The 22854-nt window shown below is 35.9% G+C and overlaps 1 protein-coding gene across 2 annotated transcripts in view; it reads left to right on the top strand.

Annotated features, from left to right (window-relative positions):
- The window catches only part of LOC139966290 (uncharacterized), a 67795-nt gene extending 47887 nt beyond the window's left edge, over positions 1 to 19908 (top strand). The window contains exons 4-5 of one of the 2 annotated variants that reach the window (XR_011792531.1): positions 16349 to 18615; positions 18673 to 19908. Coding sequence is in view for 1 of the 2 variants with exons in the window: in XM_071969145.1 (XP_071825246.1) it covers positions 16349 to 16686 (338 nt within the window). In the remaining variant the exon portion in view is untranslated. Of the gene's footprint in view, positions 1 to 16348 lie in introns of both variants that reach the window. The other variant, XM_071969145.1, reaches the window with a different exon arrangement.
- Positions 19909 to 22854: the final 2946 nt, after the last annotated feature.

Genomic DNA, 22854 nt, shown 5'->3' with positions numbered 1-22854 from the left:
GCTAAAGCATAAAAGGAACAGTACATAGGTGTGATGTCAAAAGATGCACATTCTAAGCATAAAAAACATTAATCTTACCAGATATAGTGCTCTGACCGTGGAATGAGGAGGGTTACAATGTCCTAAGAGGATATGATGATCTGAAAGTTACACTACAGTTGAATGTGGTACCTTTATAATTCATATCGCGATGTGTCTCCTTAATATGAAATATACCAAATATTGAAGAAAAACTAAATATTTTTGTTACACGACACCCCCACTTCTTCGCTCCCAAGTTTATTTTTTGCAATCAAACATATCACCTTCAGATGATGATGATGAGGGGATGTTAATATCTACAAAAAAAAGGGGACCTTTTGGACTTGAATTAAAATGTAACCAGGATACTTGCTTTAGATATTGTTCTCCTTTTAAAATACTAGTTCGACAATATACTCATTTGTTAAGAATACCTCTCAGTCTGGGCGTTATCTAGTCAGGATTTACTTTTAGTTATAGCTTGCAAACGTATCGCGTTGGGGCGAGAATCACAACCGGTATCATATTTATTCGTTCCTATTTTTCAGGAAACAGCCTCAGCACGGATGGTGATACCGAGAGTCATATTGGCGCTTGAAATATTCATGTGTGCAAACAATCATAAGCGAAAAAGTGACTAGGAAACTGTAAACAAATTTTTGAAAGTGTTAATAAATTTTGTCCATCATTGGACTCGGTCCAATGACCTCAATACTAACAAGTTCATAAATAAATTTGCCAGAAATATCGACGTCCATCAATTACATACAGGGACTGGTAGAACATACCACGGGGAATAACAACTCAGCGAGTACATGCTTGGCCCCTTATAAAGCCTAAATCGCATATATACAAAACTTCCAACTGTACTACAAACATGAAACGTTTTTTGCACATTGTTAGGCGATGAGAAGTAATAATATATGCATATATATATATATATATTTTAAAGTGAATGTTTGCCCCAATACTCTTGGACCTCTACACCATGCATGGACGTCATATACGGTGTACTATGTTTTAGGGAAAGAAAATAAAAGTAGTTAATATGGTCAATGGTCCAGAACGGTATCAGCTGTTTTCTGTGAAATTACTTAATATTATCCGAAATGGAAAGGTTGAAAATGTTGAGACAACTTTGAAGTGCGTGACTACGTAATGCTCTATAGTTGAAAACATTGTTTTCGTCGTGAAACCGTGATGCAATATAGAGGCAATTTGCAAACATCACCCACCCTTTCATCGAAAAAAATATTTGAAAAATAGGAGGGGACCATTATACGTTCTTCGTCAATAGTGTAACGAGAGACATTTGAATATGTTTGCTGAAACTTGCTCAATGTTGTGTAACCCTCCTCCCATGGCTGAGATTGTAAAACGTACACGATAGCAGAATGTGGGCTGTACAGTGTTTGATGCAATCACACCTGTTATGCGACGGGGGAAATATATAATGTTATACCACACGGCAATGTCCTTCCTTATAAGTAGCCCTGCCCATTCAAGTATATGCTACTACTATATATGGGTGCGAGTTAATATTTCTCATCTTATAAAAGCCGTTTTAGAACATCCGTCTTCGCCAGAAGCCAAAAGGTTTTCTCACATTTTGTTGTTCGCATGTGTCTATCCTTTTTGAAATAAATTGACTTTATGAAAATACAATTTTTGACAATTCGGTTCATTTCTAACGCCACTTGAGCAATCGTGCCGCAATTTAACCGTAACAGTTGTTTATTTGAGCAGCAATCAATCATATGAGTAGGCTGCACATATTACAGACCTCCAGACGTATAAGCCGACGCATATAGGGTTGTAGTAGTATGTGTGTATACCCACTGACACTAGAAGGTGTGAATTATGTAAACAAAGAAAAATACCATAATCAAATTCAGAAGAACAATTTGCAAACCTTTGACTCTCTTTAACAGTGCGTAGGAACGTTGTGGTTCTTGGTTGTTAGGTTCAAAGATGTTCGGTCCACCATGCATGTGTGTTGTACATGTCTGAAATCATTTTTTTTTTCTTTTACAGGTGATATAGTGTTATGATTTTTACCTTATCGCTTCTCGGCAGGTTTTTATCGTGTAGTATCAGTTCGTGACGTCACATTGACATGATCATCACAAAACACGGTTACAATCTCGATGAATAAGAGGACTGGGAAAGTTGGGAGTGGATCAAGTTTTGTTTAGTTATATTGCCCCAGGCTTTTATCTGTGGTGACTTTTCTTTACAAGGGTGTCGGTGAGGGTGGGTGGGGGGGGGTCTATTGTGGTGATCACGTGACAGTGAACGCCTTGAGCCAGACGTTGCAAATAGCGTAAAGGCATGGAAATAATCATTGTTTCGTATTGTTGTCACTTTTTCAACACAACTGGGGAAAGTGGCGTATATACTGACGTTGGTTATGTATAACTGTAATGCGATATATGCCAGGGATGGGATAACTTAATATTGGTCAGTACATTAAAATATTAGTATTAATACAATTTGAAAACACATGCAAGGCCACAACAATATTGTTGTTTTCAACTGATCTGGAATCCTTAACCTGTAGGATTGAACGTTTTTGGCCGTCAATTCGATCGATCGATTGATCGATTGAGTCGTCACAATTTAATAGACCCATTCGAACCATACTCATTCAAGACTGTGTATAGGCTTCTTCTGATCATGATCATGTACAACGTTGCAAACAGACATGACAACTGAAGGTGTGGGGGGGGGGGGGCTAGGTGCTACAATCCGGGTCAATATAGGGATTCGTGAAACGGCGGGAACCCGAGAATAAATAGGAATATAAAAATAAGCATAGTTGTGTTCTCTTTTTCGTAATAAACTTGATGCAAAATTAACATATGTTGCGTACACTAAACTGGAATATCAGAACAATAAAAAAAAAATCTTCTCCTTCATTCCAAATTTACTCAAGGTGTCGTGTCCGGTATATATAAGTATAAACTTACGAAGACAACGAAGCGTGAGATTTCATGGTAGGGTAGTACTAGTAGAAGCATTTACACAAAAGTCATGCATACAAAGTTCCATAAATCAACGTGAGTTTAACTGCTTATTAATGTCATCAAATAGTGTCTAATGTTTACCCTAATATGTTTTAATTTATGCACTTCTGTCAATCGGATTTGGGTCTTTCATATGTTGAGCAAGGTACATGTGGCAATGCAAAAGTTATACGAAAGCCTATTAAGGGGCCTGATTTGTTTTGACTCTCCCAGTCGGTAGCGGGGTAACATACCTGTTATAGGGGTGGGGTCAGGGGATACAACCCCGATGACCAGGGCTAAGATGGGGCGGTTGTCGGAGTCGATATGTGATAAAGAATAATGTATTCCCATTATAATAAGCGCCTACAGGTAGGAAAAGCATGGAAACTTCCTTGCAGGTTTATGCAAATGGCAAACTGCACTAAAACTAGAGTAGGTGCACTATACGCAGTGACGGGCACTTGATTTCTAAGGTATAGGGGAGGAGGAGAGGGAGGGAGAGGGAGGGGAGGAGGGGGAGAGGAGGAGGGGGAGGCGGGGAATGTCAATTAAGACGTGTCATAGTGCATTCTGGGGCTACATACAACCTTGGTCTATTAATTAGGTCTTAACGAAAGGTTGTGCTACTAAATACTTTTAACTGTTGAAGAAACAATTCCCCAACGGAACGATTTTTCCTCTTTACTGACGATGAAGGTGCATGGTGGGGCTATGCCTATCTCCCCAATACCCATTGCCTCTCCCCTTGGACACACCTCTAAGTTTACTAGCTACAGTCTGTTGAAGGGAAATATGGATTTAAGAGTTCCTTAATGAGATTAAGGAAGGTTAGACTGTACGAACATACGTAATAGGCTTACATAGTATGTATCCTTTCATCAGATAAATACGAAATACTTATTAAAATTCATGTCAAAGAATATGTCAAATAAACACGTGACTTATGGCGATGACTCCACGGGGACGTATGCCAGAACCTTTGAATAAATGATTAGCATAAGAATTATGGGATTTACGTATGAGTGGTCTCTGACGACGATAGCTCTAAATATTAAATCCCGTTTATTCGTTTAGCATATTATTTCTACATGTCTTAAACACTATCGTTTGATGTCTTCATTGTCTTTGTCATCCAACAATAATAGGATTAGTAACTCATTTAGTTGATTTGGAAAAGTTGGAAATTAGAAAAACAGATTTCGTATGATCCAGTGATGTGTTATGTTCCGTGCATGACTATATCACCATATCAGAAATGATGCCTTGGGTAAAGGAAGCATTAATAAATATGAGTATTAACAACAACAAAATGAAAAATTTCAAACTTTTTGTCTTCAACAAATCTTCATTAATTTCATATCTACCTTTTAATTAACCATGACCTCGTCTTGATGGATGAGGGATGGTATTGAAAGCAAGTTTTAAATCTTAGTTTACTGCTTAAAGTAAGGAGTCTTGAAAAAATAAGCATAGGCTTAATCGAACACATGTAACAAGAAATATTTTCTTTCTGATATATATTTACTTCTAGGTAGCTAGTTGGCGGTGGTGTTTGGTCAACAATGTTAAATAAAACCTAACCTAGTTAGGCTATATAAATTAACTGTTTACAAAGTCATTGTAATTTAAAAAAACAATTATAAAATACACACAATAAAGATTAACATAACGAATCATTCATGAAGACTAGATGCGATTTTCAACTTGGCTGAGACAATTCTTCGAGTTATTATTGTTATCATTTACAATTCATTTGTTTTAACAGCAGATCGAAATATTGTTAACATTCTGTTGTCTTTCATTGTACATGGAACTCGATAATTAAGAGTCTAATGAACTAAAGCGCTAACAAACCAAACAAATAAAAACTCAGAAAGCTCCTTTAAAAAGGCCTAATGAAGCGAAACAAATAGTATGTGTGATATTATATTCGTAGCAGGTGTAAGTTATAATACATCAGGAATAAAGGATAAGCAAGGAGAAAGTACAAGGAGAGTGACAGAGAGAGGTAGGGGTGGGGGGGGGAGGGAGAAACAAAAACCGAAACAAAGTCGATGGAATTAAATATTATTTTATAATACATATGTTTTGTGTAGATTAGTTATAATGTTGCTTCAAATATATGACTAGATATAGACTACACGTTTTCAAAAGCGGGAAGTGATTAATATTAAACAACGCTTTTATTTTTAATTATTCTTCCTTATTTTTTTCTTTCTTTTTTGTTGTTGCGAAAAGTGAAAGTCAAAAGATCAAATTGCCACGAATAAGTAATTATTCTTTTAAAACATTTGTTCGAAACCAATGTCATATCTGTAAAGTTATGCCTAGTTCGATGGAGAAAAGCAGTTAAGTGAAATATTTTACTTGAAAACAAGAATATCGAAAGGTATAATTGAAGTCACTAATCTAATTGTTAACGAAAAATTCTTATTTCTCTCTCAAGTGGCAATAACTTTCGATATTAGATGTTTTAGTGTCCAAGCTTTACCGAATTTGAAGCAGAACCGTGTTTGAAATTAAAATTAATACTCTACGTAGAATATTACTTTCTTTCTCCCCCCCCCCCCCCTCCTTCCCCAACAAGTATTATGATGAAAGAACCTAGATACTGACAAAGCACAAAGACAACGTCGGCTGTTATCATTAATGAGGAAACTTCAACAAATTTGAAAACCATTGTTTGCTTATCAAACTATGGAATTCCTATTTCCTCTTGCAACGCTACTTGTTTGTTGGTAAAAAAAATATATATCAAGTATTAACGAGACAATTATTTCAAGATATGAATAATGGCAAGCAAGATTAATGAAAAATGAAGGAATTATTCTTGGTTGGGGGGGGGGGGATTGGAGGTGGGTGGTACTGTCTACGATACCGTGTAGTCGTCGTTCGAATTAGGTTAAAATGTGTTTGCTTTTGAGTTGCTAGCCTAATTAAACCATGCCACCCCTCAACATGAACAAAAACTGGATTCACTCTGTCATTCCTGACTGTGACTGAATATATATATATATATATATATATATATATATACTTACAAAGTCACTGGGTTATTGATAACATCACATCCCTGCAGCAAATATGGCACCTTATTCATTCCAAGGTCAAAAAGACTCAAACAATACAGTGAAAATTTAAGGGAAAATAAATAAATGTTCTCAGTTTGCTGCAAAGTAAACTATATGGTTTACAAACTGTGACAATTTCAACTATCACTTTCTCGATTACTATTTTTTTTTGAATAAAATATAAGCCATCGTGCTAGATTTTGTCATGAAATGACACCATCTGCTTGAATTTAAAATCATGGAAAATATTAATTTGGTTTTTTGTGCGTTTGACTGCATGTTCAGTTTTTCACTGTATTGCATGTTTCAACGTATAATGTTCAAAGGACACAACAACTTAAAGTCAGTAAGTAAGAATTCATATGATGTTATACTGTATTGACATATAACATGGTTTACCGTGTGCACCCATTATCACACAATATGCCTCAATTAAACTTCATGGTCTCATTTGATTCCAACGATGAAAACATGTCCCAAAACTTTATCAAACAAATGATCCCTAGGGAACACGTTTCGGAAAGACGCAACTCCTTCACCTCCCAAAATAAAATCACCATAAAATTGATTTTATGGGCTATAAGTTGATACAGGTCTGAAGATTATTAAGAGTCGTAGGACATCAGCGGACTTTATCGTAGATATTCCTAAATAAGATGGCCAACCACCGAAAACCTCAAATCCCCCCGAGGCTCGTGTTATTCCTGTCCACACTCACGTGACGACAGCAAGGATAGAAGACACATTTTCACAAAATTGAAATCGAGAAACGTCGTTGTGTATTACAGTCAAGTTTTGAGTTAGTCAGTTTTGTGTACTATGTATAAAAAGAACCCCGCCCTCACCCCCACCCTCCCCCTCCCTTCCACCGAAATAAGATTTAATAATTTGCCAAAGTGTTTATTTTGTTTTTGTTTTTCAAGCGGTCAAAATAAAGGTGCATTCTGTGACACCGTATCATAGATTATCAATTAATTCTAAACGCAAGAATATGCCAAAAAGTACCTTTGAATTTTTATGTGAGGGTAAAAAAGGGGAGGGGAAGAGGAAGGGGTGCGCTCCCAATTCCTCTGAATCCGTTTCTGTATGTGATATGTGTTATTTCTTTCCGCATACACGTGATGACAACTTGGATAGGCGAAGACACACACTCTTACAAATTTGAAATCGAGAAATCGTTGTTTGTGTAGTACAGTCAAGTTTGAGTTAGTCAGTTTTCATACCATGTATAAAATGAACCCCGACTTCAAACCAACCCCTCCTCCCCCCCCCCCACTCCAAAAAGAGAAAAAAAGGTTTTGTTTTCATACTTTGCGATAGTTAATTTGTTTTTGCTAAGAGGTCAAAATTAAGGTGCATTCTGAGATATAGCGTATTTAGACTATTAATTAGTTCTTTAACTATAGTTCTAAACGCAAGGTTATTCTAACAAGTACTTTTGAATTTTTGTGTGAGGTTTATAAAAGAGGGGAGAGGAGGGGGAAGGGGAGGGGATGACACCCCACTCCCTCTGAGTCTGCGTCTGTATGTGATACGTTTGTCAGCAAATCTTGGAAACTGCGACGCGTATATAAGACAGCCGTTATGGCCCCTTTGGTTTGTCATACTCGATTAGGAATGATGAAAGATGACGTGGTACTACAAACTTTCAATTGTCTGTTAAACAAACCATGGTTTAAACTGTAATGACTCGCTGAGTATGAGGAGCAAACTTGCTTTAAACCATTACATGCATCTTTAAGTTAGAATGATGACCGTGTTTCTGTTTTTTTTTCTCGTTTTTTTTTTATCTGAAATGTAGGCTTGTTGTTGAGATAAGTCGTCAGGCAAAAGATCTGTTCAAACTTCCAGAGAATCCAGGTATGAAAGATATCAAAAGTTAGTTGCCAGTTTGTATTTGGAACTTAAGACTCGTGTCGATGCAACAAGTAAATGAATGAATACTTGCAGTAGCTGTTACCGTAGTACTGTAGTATATAACAATACCTTAAGGGGTGGGAGGGGGAGGGGGTTATCAAATTACCAACAAATTACCAACAATGGCAGGTAAAGTAGAACAATTTTGTTTTGATTTTAGAAAATATCGTGAAATCATTACAACTATAGTTTGATGAAAAGCAGCCGTTCCTGATTACATTTTGTAGCTAAAGCCGTGTCCTTTATAAGTAGGCTGAAAATCATATACATTTATGTCACGTTAACAAACAAGATCATCAAAAGGAATCTAACATAAACTATAGCAGGGCCTAAACTAGAATTGTTCAAATGATTCTGGTTTCACCAAAACTTCCGTAAAACCATTCTGGTCCTTAATTTCACCCTTGTTTGAAAAACACACCCGTAGCTTGATAAAAGAAAGAAGACGAACTGTCTGAGAAGTCATTCATTCTTATCAACCGGCAGACGCGCCTAGCCTGCCAGCATTATTGTTCCAACCAGAGATTTCAATCAGGAGACACCAGCTACATGCATTCACCAACCAACCAACTCCATTCCATCCTTCCGCGTCAAAGACCGCTAACGCTTACGGGACGCCAAAAGGCTTATGAGATATAATAATATGCTGTATAATCTAATGTCCATGTTATAAGAGTTTGCTTATGTCCATGTTCTCAACCAAAAACATTATATGCCCAAGCTCGTGTGAGTGGTATTGACGGATATATGACTGATGAAAAAGATATCGCTTGATGCCGTAAATGAACATGTACGTGATGTTCATTAAAGTTATCAGTTTAAAATTTCGATCAACTTCAAAGCATATGATCATCCCCATTCGATTAGTCTTTTGGCGTGCATATATACAGAGAATCTACAAAGGGCAAACAATACATGTGTACATTCTGTAAACTGATATGTGAAATTGCGTTGTTTCTTGTCGAACTTGTACCACGTGGCACTTTCCAGAACAAGGCAAACATTATTGTTTACGTTATCAGCTACATATCGGTTTACATATTGAACATATATCCTTCGGGGCATTTGGACATAACTTGTTGGCTATTTTGGCGTTCCATGTAGACGCTATATGGAGGGCTTTCAGATCTGAAATACGATATCCACCTATATCGAGGATTGAAATGCCAATGATGTTTGTGATCGTAACAATTCTTTTTATTATTTTTTTTTTCATATAAAAAGAAATAACAGATTCGGTTCTATATGTACCTGCATGCTGGATAGGAATCATTCATTTCCAGGAATCCATGATGCTAAGAAACATGATACCCAACATTGACGGTATTAAAACGAACCAGGATGTCTGCTAAATGTAATAATAGAAATATAGAAGAATATAGAAAGAAAAAGAAAACACGAAAATACGTGAAAAATATCAAGTTTAGCAACACCAAAACGAATTGTTTAGTTTTGCTCTCGATAATGACTATAAAAAATAAAAGAATAAAATAAAAATACAGTTGATATCCTTAACGTGATCACATATAACGGCATTCAAAAGAAGTGAGAAACAAAATAAATAAACCCACAACCGCAATTTTGTTTGTATTATGTTACATTGACTTAAACCAGGAATCAGGGTTACATTCAAGGTTCAAGAATGGCGCTATACAACATACTCCATTAATGATAACCATGTCTAACAGCTGGAGTTCACGCACAATATGTGGACAATGGAGGAACGTGTATACTTGATAGCCTTCATACCTGGTATTCCAAGTCACCGTCGCGACCCTTTTTTTTTAGGGTCACCCAAGAAAACATTGAGACATCTTGAACATTCAAAAATTGCCAAATATATAACCAATCTGCAATTATGCTTCCTCAATCATATCAAAATTTCTCTAAGGGAGGGTGAGGGGGGGGGGTGGTGGATAGGTCTACCTCCTCTACCAGTAAACCATTTCCCAGGCGAACACATCCGTTACTAGAGGGAGGGTGGTAAACACAATGATGAAGGTGAAAATCGGGTTCACTAAGCCCCCAAATGATTTCATGGGTCTACATTTACATGTAGTATGTTGATATTTTGTTTTATATTATGTTTGAATTTGCTTCAATAAAATAAAGTCAAACCAGTGGGTTGCAAGGCTTCTTATAATTGTCTTACGTACACGATATCTGATAATTACGAAATGAAGAGATACATATGCTGTGTTGTTTATTACAATAGATATGAAACTGTTATGGATAATGAAAACAACTTGCCAGTGTTTCTGATATTACTAATCAAACCCTAAATGATTATTCAAGGTTATAGATATTTTCTAGTGGCTTGAGTTGATTATTTAATACAACTGCTGAACTTTTCTTCCCGCAAGGCTTTCACTCAAAATCCATTGAGGGCTCCTCTGGAAAGCAATGCTTCTGCACTGAGCAGGACTACCCTCATTAAAGATGACAATAATAAAAAATAAAAAAATAGTAATATCCATATAGCATTCTGGTATATCGTGGAGAGATACATATTTTGTCTATCAATTTAATAACATTTTACGAATGCATCTTGCAACCGTAGAGTTAGTGATGTCCTCATAGCAAATAGCTACAAAAAAAATCGCATTTCTTTATGTTATACAAATTATTTATTCACGAGGAAAAATATTGTTCTTACTTAGGCTACAAGTTACAGAGTCATAATATTTCAATTGAAGATAACATCAACAACTATAAAGCAAGCACATCAAAATTAGAATAATTTTACGGTGGGGGAGGGGAGGAGGGGTGGGGGCGGGGGTGGGGGGTATATATTATAACAGGAAAGTAATAGAATCAGACCATATCGTGAGTTAGGAACAAAATCTTGAAATATCATGTTTTCAACTAACAGTGTAGAATATTGTCTCTCTGTCCGTGTAATAATCATATTGTCTGTCGGGAATATCCCATTTATTAATTCATGAAGTATTTCTGTTGTCTCTCTTTGTCATTACACTGTGTGTGAATCTGTATGTACGTGTGTATGTTTCATTGTCTGTCATACCAATATCCAACCCATACCAAAGTATCTGTCCTCATACCAGCGTATAGCAACTTTCTTGATTCAACATACAGAGCTGAAACAAATCTTACAGTTCCATCGAGTTTGTCAGACGGACGGGGCAAAACAATCTGAAAACCTTTCCAGGACCGAAGGAAGTTCTTCGGTAATTTGTATCGGGTTTCTTTTTACGGAGACTGTTGAAATACGGCTGTACCTGAGCAGATCAAGCTGTGAGAGGATAGAATGTGTCTTGTCAAAAGTTTTCAGATTGGGAGGGTTACACCGGCGTTGAATCAATGATTCGACATCGTATATGTAGTGACAGATTGGTAGCAAATTGAATGGAATGACCCATAGCTAAATGACACATCACCGCTTTCACCCCTTTTAAAAATATTAATAAAACTTAAAATATTTCCAGTGACATCTCGGGCCTTTTTCTTCGCCTTTGTTCATAAAGTGGGTTATTAATATTTGTCAATAAGACAGAAGGTATGGACTTGAAAGATGTACTGATGTATCTCTCTCTTCTGGAATAATAAATTGACATATCTCAGAGTAGGACGCTTTGTCTTGAGGATATTACAAGGAATAAAACACGATACGCACATTAAAGCTGTATCTTGTGTTGGTTGGTAACCTTAGTTGATGCGGATGAAACTTTGTAATATTGATTATCGCAATCTAGCATCCCTCAATTAGCATATCCCACAGTATAACCCTCAATAATTAAATATACTTCCCTCCCCCCCCCCCCTCAAAGTATCTCCATCAGTACTTGGGTATCCCTCAGCAAATGCAAATAATATAATCCAACTATATATCTATATATATATATATATATATATATAGATATTATATATATAGATATAGATATATATATATATATATATATATATAGATATGTATATATAAATATATATATATATATATATACATATAGATATAGATAAATATATATATATGTATATATAACATAAATATATATATATATAGATATATATATATATATATATATATATATATATATAACATAAACTATAGTTACATCTAGGCTAACATAATGTATAGTAAATATTTTCATATTTTCAGTGCAAACTAAAATATAAATAACGCCACATTTGGCATCCATGTCTCAGTGAATAAATAGCCACTGCACCTCATGTGAATATTAACGTTGACTATATTTAACCATATTTCGCAATGTTACTAATCGTGAGCTATCGTGACTGTATAACCTCTGCCTATCGTAAAGACTGTTTCATGTAACGACTTACCAAAATGCTTCCCAATGAGACAAAACCGCTTGAACCCGTCTGAAGAATCTATTAAGATAATACGAGAAGAGTTTGCGAAGGAAACCTACCCCCCCCCCCCGATTTACGCTCTCTGTCATGCTGTTAGTGGGCTAGTTCCCCTGGGACAGTTATGACAGAAATAAGCTTCATAAGTCTGGCCTATTTAGTTCTGTAAGGTAAAAACGTGCATATAGCACGGAAAGGCCACTTCAAACAACGCTGTCTTTTGGTAATTTAAGTGCAAAATGGAAAATTCATAATTATTGAAAAGCACATTGGGTGATACTTCCTTGAAAAGAACCCCACACCCTCCCTCCCCCAACACACACACAAAAACACTAGGTAAAGGGGTGCAATCAGTGAGGTACATTTATTGATTTATGTTTAGATGAGCGTTTATAGAGTTTTCAAAACTTCGCGCGCAGAAACAAATTTGCACAAGGTCTACATTGCCTCGCGCTGGCCACACATATTGCCATGTGCTTTACACATTCGAAAACATTTCGAAATGGTTTACTGAATAGATTTTTTTTTCTGAAAAATATCATTTGTTACTTTTACTCATTCGTTTAAGTATTCAAACCATTTTTCTTAATAACCGGACAATTAAATTAAATTTAGATAACAGATTTTGATAGAAGTGGTGAATATTTGGGAATTATTAACCGCTCAGTTCATAACATGATTGCAATAATACATTTATCCGTTAAACCATCTGCATGAAACGATTTACCTATCCCAACCGAAAAATGCCTTTTATTTTGGAATTTGAATTCAGTGAAAAAATCTTGAAAGTTTCGCCGATGAAAGTTTCGCAAATAAAAGCATAAAGCATTACTTTAAATGTGGAGAGCGCAAAATTTCCTTTATCGTTTTTCACCTATTATAGGTCTTCAAGATTTTTATTTTATTTTACGGCGCGTTATTTGAAACAGAATTACGATTGGCCTAACCGTGTCGGTGACTCAAGAATAGGATATTATAGCCACGATATAGTATGATAAATATATCTATATAGATCACTGTGCAATTATATATAAAAAAATGCGATTTCTGCACACCAAAATGGACAAGTACAAAGAGAGATAGAGATAGACAGTGAAATAGAGTAAAAAATATATAAATAGATAAAAGATTAGTCTGTATAGGCAAATCTATAGCCCCTTTATTTAAGGTATAATGCAAGTTTTATTGCTTACAGCCGATACCGCGACGCACGGTCACACGCGTATGAGATTTACGACATTGTCCCGTGTGAACAATAACACCGAATACTGGGAGCCAACTGCATGGAAAGACTATATCGGGCTTAAATTATATGGATTTCCTCAGTACTTATCTCGTTAAGAAGTAAGAAATATATATTCATATATATGTATTTATAAAAAAAAGTAAAAAAAAGTGGTAGCAAGCGACTATATGTGCGCGATACAAGGTTGATAAGCCACGCGTGGAGAAATGAGCAAAGCAGTTTCTTTGATTAGCGAGCTGTCTACAACACGACTAAGTTCTTTGCTCGAATGATAACGATTTCAACTTGGTATATAGGAGGGAAAAGGGGGGTAGATGCCAACAAAAAACAATAATAATAAAGAAAAACATAGTAGAAAATGTATACTTAAACTCACTAAAAATGGCGACACCGTCACGGTAATTATATCCCTGTGGAAAGCTTCGTAGACATGGTTTACGTGCCTAGTGGGAATATATTTCGCGTGCGCGCGATTTTGCGCCGTCAAAGTGACTCCACGCTCATTTTATAGGCATATTAGTGATCATTACTTAGAGAAAGTTTAACGGATGAAAAACTAATCAGTATATGACCGACAAATTTAGGAGTTAAGAACACAGTACATACAGACTGAATTTTTGAAAACAATAAATAAAGTAAGTTCCATTCGGTATCATATAGGGATATTATTATTATATTATATAATATCAGTACATTATTTAAAACTTCATAGCTCATGTGGCATGTACTTTCGTTAGGCTTCATTAAAGAAAGTGGGGTTAATGAATTAAAATGGATGAGTACGGTGCAATGAACTGGCGGAAAGTTCACTAGATATATATATATATACATTTGTGTGTTTGCGATACATGAGTACTAAATATTGCAGTGCTTAGAATCACGTGACCAGATGTTTGATCTCTTACAGTAGCTGTATGGGTTAGTTTTGATAACTATTTCGATACTTTTCAATATTAACATCTCAAAATCATGTATTATTACTATAATACATGGATAATAATCGATAAAGATAGATTTCACACTGTTATCATTGATCAGGGAGTCGTTTTGTTTACATTTTGTTTACACAACATTCTTATAAAAGTCATAATCCTTTCGGAGTCACTGTAATTGACTCTTAACAATGAAAAACGGTATTCGTTCAAACCTATATATATATATATACAAACATAACACATGAATAGAATGTAACACTTTCAGCATTTTTTTAACCGACAGAAATTGTACTTTCAATTAAATAATACAATAAGTAAAACTATATGTCAATAAGCGTAGGCCTATACCTCTTCTATAAGACAAGCAGGCCCACCATCTTGAAATTTCGTCGCAAATTAAAAATCCTAACTGAAGAGTAAAATAAAAATAAAATGAAGAAGAGTGTACAATACAAAAGTCTATTTAAACAAATAGTGTAAGAAAACAATATTCATGATAACATAATTATCATGTCACGTTTACCGTCTTGAAAGTAATTTTAAAAAGAGGGAAACGTTTGGAAGCTCATTAGTCAAATTTCTAATGTAAATGTCTCCCCAACCCCCAGACCGGCCACTACTCTCCACCTCTACACATTCAGGTTTTGATGTGAGGTCAGAGGAGAGTAAAAGGTTTATCCACATACCCCCTTTCCATATATGTATATAACGACATAGAAGGGATATTTTCACATATTGTATATTATAGCCTATCATAAATACGAGGCTAACGTTTTGTAGATTTTGGATTTCTCTAGTATAGCACACAGTATACGTACTAGTTAAGTTTCAACTAGGCCAAAGGAAACTACCTCCCTTATCTTTCTGACAGACTCGTAAATCTTGCACTATCGATTGCAATCATTACATTTATGACCCAACCGAAAATCATTATCAAAAAGAAAGAGAAAAAAATTAAAGTTGATTCTTCAACTCTCTTTCAGGAAATCTTGGAAATAAGACAACATATTCCTCTAGAGATTTCGACTCAATTATCGTTTAAAATCGATGAAGGAGGGTTGCAAATATATTCGTCGACCATGAAGTGAAATTTTTCTTTATCAATGGAGTACATTAATGTTATTAATTTACCAAAGTAGCGATCGACTTGTGACTCTTTCCTGCAGTGGAGAAGGATTTTGTTTCTTTTTTTTTCTGCCTCGGTCTTTATGATATTTTTACTCCCATATAGTATAAACGAATATTTTTGTGATGATATATAGTATGTCTACGATCCTATGGGCTAATTTGTAACACATAATCGACGAATGTTTCTCTTCTTTTCTCGGATAATTCTCCAATACCTGTGGACTGCAAGAATGCAAATGTAATTCACGGATTCAAGTTATTTCTAATTTCGATTTACGATTTTCTACGTTCCTGAAGGATACATGTCACTGATGTGCCCTGACCGACAACATTTCACTCACACCTTCATTTTCCATTATGAACATATTTCATGAAGTTGGCTATATTTGATATTAGCCAATAGGCTATATATATATATTTTAATATGGAAATATTTTATTTGGCAAAAATTTCAAAATTTTTTAGTTTGGCCAAATATTGATTAACTCTGACTAACGTAAGTGACCGATCCACGTATTTGTGTTTTTTCGTTTTATTTTTTTTTGTATTTAATAAATTTTATGATGATGTTTATACTTTTTTTATTTACTGATTGCGTTTTGTTTATGTATTTCTTCTTTTTCTGTTTCTTTTGTTACCTCATGCGTGTTACATTCCTTATTTTCTTTTTCATTTCTTTAATCTTAATTTTAGGTACACATATCATCGGGACAGACAAAAAGAGAGGGCGGCAGACATACACGCGATATCAAACATTAGAACTAGAAAAGGAGTTCCATTACAACCGCTATTTAACCCGAAAAAGGAGAATAGAGATAGCACAGGCAGTATGCCTTAGTGAGAGACAGATTAAAATATGGTTCCAAAATAGGAGGATGAAATGGAAGAAAGAACAATCGAGAGAGTCTTCCAAAGAGGATGACGACAAAGATGGAGAAGGTAACCATGGTGATGACGTATCTACGGACAACGAGAAAGAAAAGGACGAAGATGATGACGATAAATTGTTAGTGGAAAAAGTGGAAAAATGAAAGTGGAAAAAGGAAGGGAAAACAAACGGATGCTAGAAATGTCCATACAGATTTTGAGATACATTTATGTATATCAATATTGAATCTGTATGATAACATGTGAGTAATCACATTAACAGGAAATGATGAAATGAGTACAAGGAAATATCGTCAACCCAACCACCATCATGGCGTTCTTCCTTGTAAGGACTTTGTTGGATTATTGAGAAAATGGAAGTAATTAATTACAAAGAAGAGAGAGAGAGAGAGTAAAAAATGACGTCATTACGTAAATTTTAGAATGCAAGATCCTGCGGTAGAGTTGAAACGAGTGTAGGACAAGTCGTTCGTCGTTACAATCTTCGCGCATGCGCAAAATTAACCAGGCCAAAATTATGTTTAGGAATGAAAAAAACAATAGGCAACGCACATCAACACAACCAATATTTGCTGCTTATGATCTTTTATATCTTCATATCCAAGTTCTGCTATTATTTACCTTGCCGTCTTACCATATTTGGTTCGCCTTGAACCTTTTCGCATTATGTTTGGGCTAGCAAATAATACTGCTTATAATTGAGATATCGAAAATGGACGCTCATATACATTTCCTTGTTTTAACAGTTCTAATACGTCTAAACGGTGACGATGGGGGAGGGGGAATGGTTATGGCCTCCTTTATATCTTCATATCAGTCAGTCTCAAGAGACTAGGGACTCAGTAACACATCATCCCTGCTCAGTTTGTGAAGCATTTGTCCTTAAAGAATGTCTCCATGTCACGTTGACTATGTCATTCATGTAATTAGATGTCCATAATTATATAAAAAAAATGTTGACTATTGTCACTTGTTTGTCAACAAGTTTGGCTCGAATATGAATCATGATTCAACATCTATAAAACATGATGAAACGAAGATATTTATTAGCCTGACAACAATTTATTAATCAGATAGATTAACTGATATATATAAGAAAGTCTAAAGATGAGCTCCGAAGCAACCGGCATGTTCATCACGAACAGAAGATCAAATTGCTTGCTTTAAACAAATTTATTAACCGAGTTTCAAGGGAAGAATATTGGAAACGTGAGCCCAGAGTCTTGTCGCCAATGCTCAGTCCGGCATATCTTTAATGTTATACATTAAATGATAAGTATAATTCAAGTTAATTTTTAATGATTTGGCAAGGTGTGAGTTCGACAAGAAGCCAATGTCCGTGCAATTACAGTAAATGTGATCGTCATGATCCTGCTCAGGGAGTTACAGCTCCCATGATCCTGCTCAGGGAGTTATAGCTTCCATGATCCTGATCAGAGAGTTATAGCTTCCATGATCCTGATCAGGGAGTTATAGCTGCCATAATCCCGACCAGTGAGTTACAGCTTCCATGATCCTGATCAGGAGTTACAGCTTCCATGATCCTGATCAGGGAGTTATTTCTTCCATGATCCTGATCAGGGAGTAATAGCTTCCATGATCCTGATCAGGAGTTAAAGCTTCCATGATCCTGATCAGGGAGTTATAGCTTCCATGATCCTGATCAGGGAGTAATAGCTTCCATGATCCTGATCAGGGAGTTAAAGCTTACATGATCCTGATCAGGGAGTTATAGCTTCCATGATCCTGATCAGGGAGTAATAGCTTCCATGATCCTGATCAGGGAGTTAAAGCTTCCATGATCCTGATCAGGGAGTTATAGCTTCCATGATCCTGATCAGGGAGTAATAGCTTCCATGATCCTGATCAGGGAGTTATAGCTTCCATGATCCTGATCAGGGAGTTATAGCTTCCATGATCCTGATCAGGGAGTTATAGCTGCCATAATCCCGACCAGTGAGTTACAGCTTCCATGATCCTGATCAGGTGTTAAAGCTTCCATGATCCTGATCAGGGAGTTATAGCTGCCATAATCCCGACCAGTGAGTTACAGCTTCCATGATCCTGATCAGGTGTTATAGCTTCCATGATCCTGATCAGGGAGTTATAGCTTCCATGATCCTGATCAGGGAGTTATAGCTGCCATAATCCCGACCAGTGAGTTACAGCTTCCATGATCCTGATCAGGTGTTAAAGCTTCCATGATCCTGATCAGGGAGTTATAGCTTCCATGATCCTGATCAGGGAGTTATATCTTCCATGATCCTGATCAGGGAGTTATAGCTTCCATGTCAATATCTCACACGAACTAAAGTATGAACAGAGAAGGTAAAAGTTAAGAAGTTAGTTACGTTTCATACTTTAATTTTATAAAACCGTCATGATGATGAAACTAGTAAAGTAAGGTTTCTGAGAATGCGGAGATAAGTCATATTCGATACGAGGTGTCTCCCTCCATCTCAATATCCCCCGCCCCCCCCCCCCCCCCCCGCCCACCGCGCTGCATATATCCCAACTTTGTGATGATAGGTAACAGAAGACAGGAATGGTTATATGGCGAGAACATATCTAATTTTTGTGTATGTATTTTCTGTGTATTAACCTTTCAATATGGATGGATAAAATATTTGTAATCAAAACATTGTTTTCATATATATGTCTGTCTCGATTTAAGTTGTCATACATTGAGCTAGATAACGACCGACAAATTCTCTCGGATTGACAAGGGAGTGTCGTCCAGTTCGATGTTATAAGACAGCGCTCGGATGAGAACAGGGAGTCTGTTACCGAGTTTCCTGGACAGACACTATACACCGTACACTTGTTAGTTCCTCTGACTGTTGGCAGCTTTGACATTCAGTTTGAAGAGGGACAAGGCGTAACCTTTATCTGTTCAAGAGACCAGTAAACTTTTGACAACGAATCAATAAGACGAGGCCCACACCAAACGTATTGACTATTATGTGAGATATATGATCCACAGTTATTATCCGACCTCCCACTCCCCTTCCCAATGATTGTTTAAACAACACAGAAATGAAATATTCAGGAAAGTAAAAGTATTGGACCCCTTTTCCTAACCCCCCTCCCCTCCCCTCCTGATCTCCTCTCCAAAAGAACATGGTGTAAACTGACGTATACTGCTATGTAAGTAATGTGTAAACAAAGTTCCTTTGAGCAGCATGATGTATAGGCTAAACGATTACTGTGTGGCATGTACGGTAGGCTATGTGAAAAAACATGTCGAGTTAGTCTAAGTGTAATGGAAGGTTATTCCGGTATATGTGTATAGTTTTGTGGTAAGATTCGGTTATGGTGTTATTCCAGACATCACTTTTATCAATAAAATAATTTTCAAAATGTCACGTGCTTGTGTCTACCTATTGTTCTTTTGCTTCTGTAAGTTGTAACGTTATCTCAATTTTTATATTGCAAATGTACATAAAAGTCGATCAACCGAATCTGGCAATACGTCTTAATTCATAATAAGCTATAGGTTCGTTACTCAAAGCTGTTGGAAAGCAAGTTGATCCCTCAAGTCACGCAAAACACCATGCTAGTCATGAAAAAAATCCTGTATTAGTTCTCATAAAATGGCAGTTATATTAGCTGGACTATATATAAACAGATTTTAAAGCTTCCAATTTTTAGTTTGCATTAACTGCTTTGAATGCTTTATCAAACTTTAATAGCACCACATTTATATTACTGCTCGGCAGTTCAAATTTAAGCCACCTTAATATTTACTACAAAAGAGTGCAATACGTCATATATGTCACGCGGCACCGCGTGAACATATACCAGCCCACTTTTTAAGAAACTCAATTGATTGAAAATAGATGATATTATAAAAGTTAATATTGCGACATTTACTATCAAATGCTTTAAAGGCTAAGAAATCAAGCTCCATATATAGAAAATGCCTTATCAAAGAAATTATGATTTCTTATTAACTATGATTTTAGTGGTAACTGAAACATATAAATATTATTATCATTTTGTTTTATTTCTTTCTCTTCTCTCTTCTTTTCTGAGAGTCTTCTGTGTTGTTAAGCCAGAACAGGCTTTTCAGAAGACTTCCCTTCACATTGTAAATATTTATGTGAAAAGAAAACAAATAAATAAACAAACAAACTCCAGGTATGTAGAAGTGTCCGGACCACCAAATATTCAGAATTAACCAGTTATAAACACTTTGTTAATTAACGTTCATTTGGTGAAAACATTTTCATCACTTACAAAGTCTACTTCTTCGTTAAATACCCATCAGGTGTTTTGGTGAAATAAGCGTCAGTTATAAACCAAACACAGACCGCTGCTTGAAGGTGTTCAGAACCCGCCGTGAAGCTTACCTATAGTAAATAATTGTAAATATAAACTGTGTGCTTTTCTATTTGTTCGGCTGGAGACAGGGGCGTAGCGAGGAATTTGCCAAGGGAGAAGCAAAGCCTGTAGGGAAACTATTTAAGCGTAGCTCCACCATGAGTTGGCGCAGGCGTAGAAGACAATTTTGGCCGAAAATACCTCCCAGATCGCTGGAAACGGCACTTCCTATATTATAGGCCTTGGAAATTGCATCTAAGCATTTTCTATTTAAAATTAATAGCGATATCATAAAAAAAACATTTGCTCAAGGAGGGTGGGGGCGGTCGCACATTCGCCCCCTTGGCTACGCGCCTGGGTGGGGACATAATGTGGGGCAATCATTCAGATAAAGGATAAATTTTAGTCTCGAGTCATAATCCCTAAGTTAGAGGTATCATAGGTAAAGCCTTCTCATGTTACTATTACAACATTAGATGACAATTTAACAGCAACCGTCTTTGACAAGTAATGTGACTTCAATTATTCGAGGCCAATAAGCATGTATGTTGCATTTGAGGAACTGACCTAATTGGTTGTGTGTGATATACTAAGCAGGCCAGCCACTTTCATTAAGTGCCTCACATGTTTAAAGGTCATTTCTCAAAATGTAAAATCTGAACTCATAGCGGCGGCATGTGGTTTCTACAATAGATCCAATATAAAGTTAATGTTGTACCTCAAGCCATCCTTAAACAGGAATGCTACGGTAATTACAACGTAATATAAACGGAATGATGTTTACAGTTTCCCTTAAACCAGTAGTCAAAATATTGAAAGTCATCAATACAACTTTCGAATATGCTAGAATATTCTAGTAAGTAAATAGAAATAGAAACAGATATATAATATAAATATTACAAACATTGTAATATTTATATTCAAGGATAATAGCTAGAGATTTGACATTATTATTTACTCCCAGAAATCTAATAATTCGATTCATTCAAAGCAATGAAAGGCCTTCCACGGAAATAATTGATATTCGGAGTTATTACTTGATCATGACGTATCCGACATCATTACAACATAGCGTAGTTATCTGAATCACCCATCCCTCCCTAACCCAAATTCTTTTCAATTTCAGGTTTCTGAACGCAATACACCTCTGTAGCACTATACGTAAAAGGCTGCCACAACCAAGATTGATAACCGATTTATCAAATTAACCATCTTCTATATCGCGGACCTGAATTTCTCCTTCTACTCCTCTTGCACTTCTATCTTCTCCGAATCTTACCCCTCGTTACTCCAACGTCGTGCGCACCCCAGCCCCCCCCCCCCAACCGATACACAAATATACGCTGTGTATATACTAACAAAAGAGACATTTCCTTTGTCCGTTTTCTTAATTCCATTTACTTAAATTAAGGTTGACATACCCATTATCTAAATGTGACATTAATGACAATGAGTAAAGACCCTCTGTTCGTGATCTTAACTTCCCTGCCAGAAAAATAAAAACCTTTACTTCTCGCAGATTGCGTTTTTAACTACTTCCTAAAAAGTGAGGCTAATTATTTTCTCCACGATAGCAGAAACCTCGAATGTCCCTAAGGAAAGCTTGCCGGTTGGCTATATAGCTTGGTTATCGGCCGCCACTAGACAATCATGTTTTCAATACGAAAAGCGCCTTCAAGAACAGACCAGGTTAGTATATGTTTGTCGTTGTTATCGATATGGTTTATATTAAAATATATATATATATTATCATATCATATATGTCAATAACACCAAACAATAACAATAACAAATCACAGTTAACATGACGTTATGATATATATATATATATATACATATATATATATATATATATATATATATATATATATATATATATATATATATATATATATATATATATATATAATAGACAAAGGTGTAGACGCATTATTACAATTAAAAAAAAGATCTCCAAACGTCATCAACAAAATATGGTGTCTCAGCTA

Source organism: Apostichopus japonicus, chromosome 4 (assembly GCF_037975245.1).
Source record: "Apostichopus japonicus isolate 1M-3 chromosome 4, ASM3797524v1, whole genome shotgun sequence".
In the NCBI taxonomy this organism is placed as follows: Eukaryota; Metazoa; Echinodermata; class Holothuroidea; order Aspidochirotida; family Stichopodidae; genus Apostichopus; species Apostichopus japonicus.
Note: the sequence above shows the minus strand (reverse complement) of the source record. Positions and strands in the feature narration are given on the sequence as shown.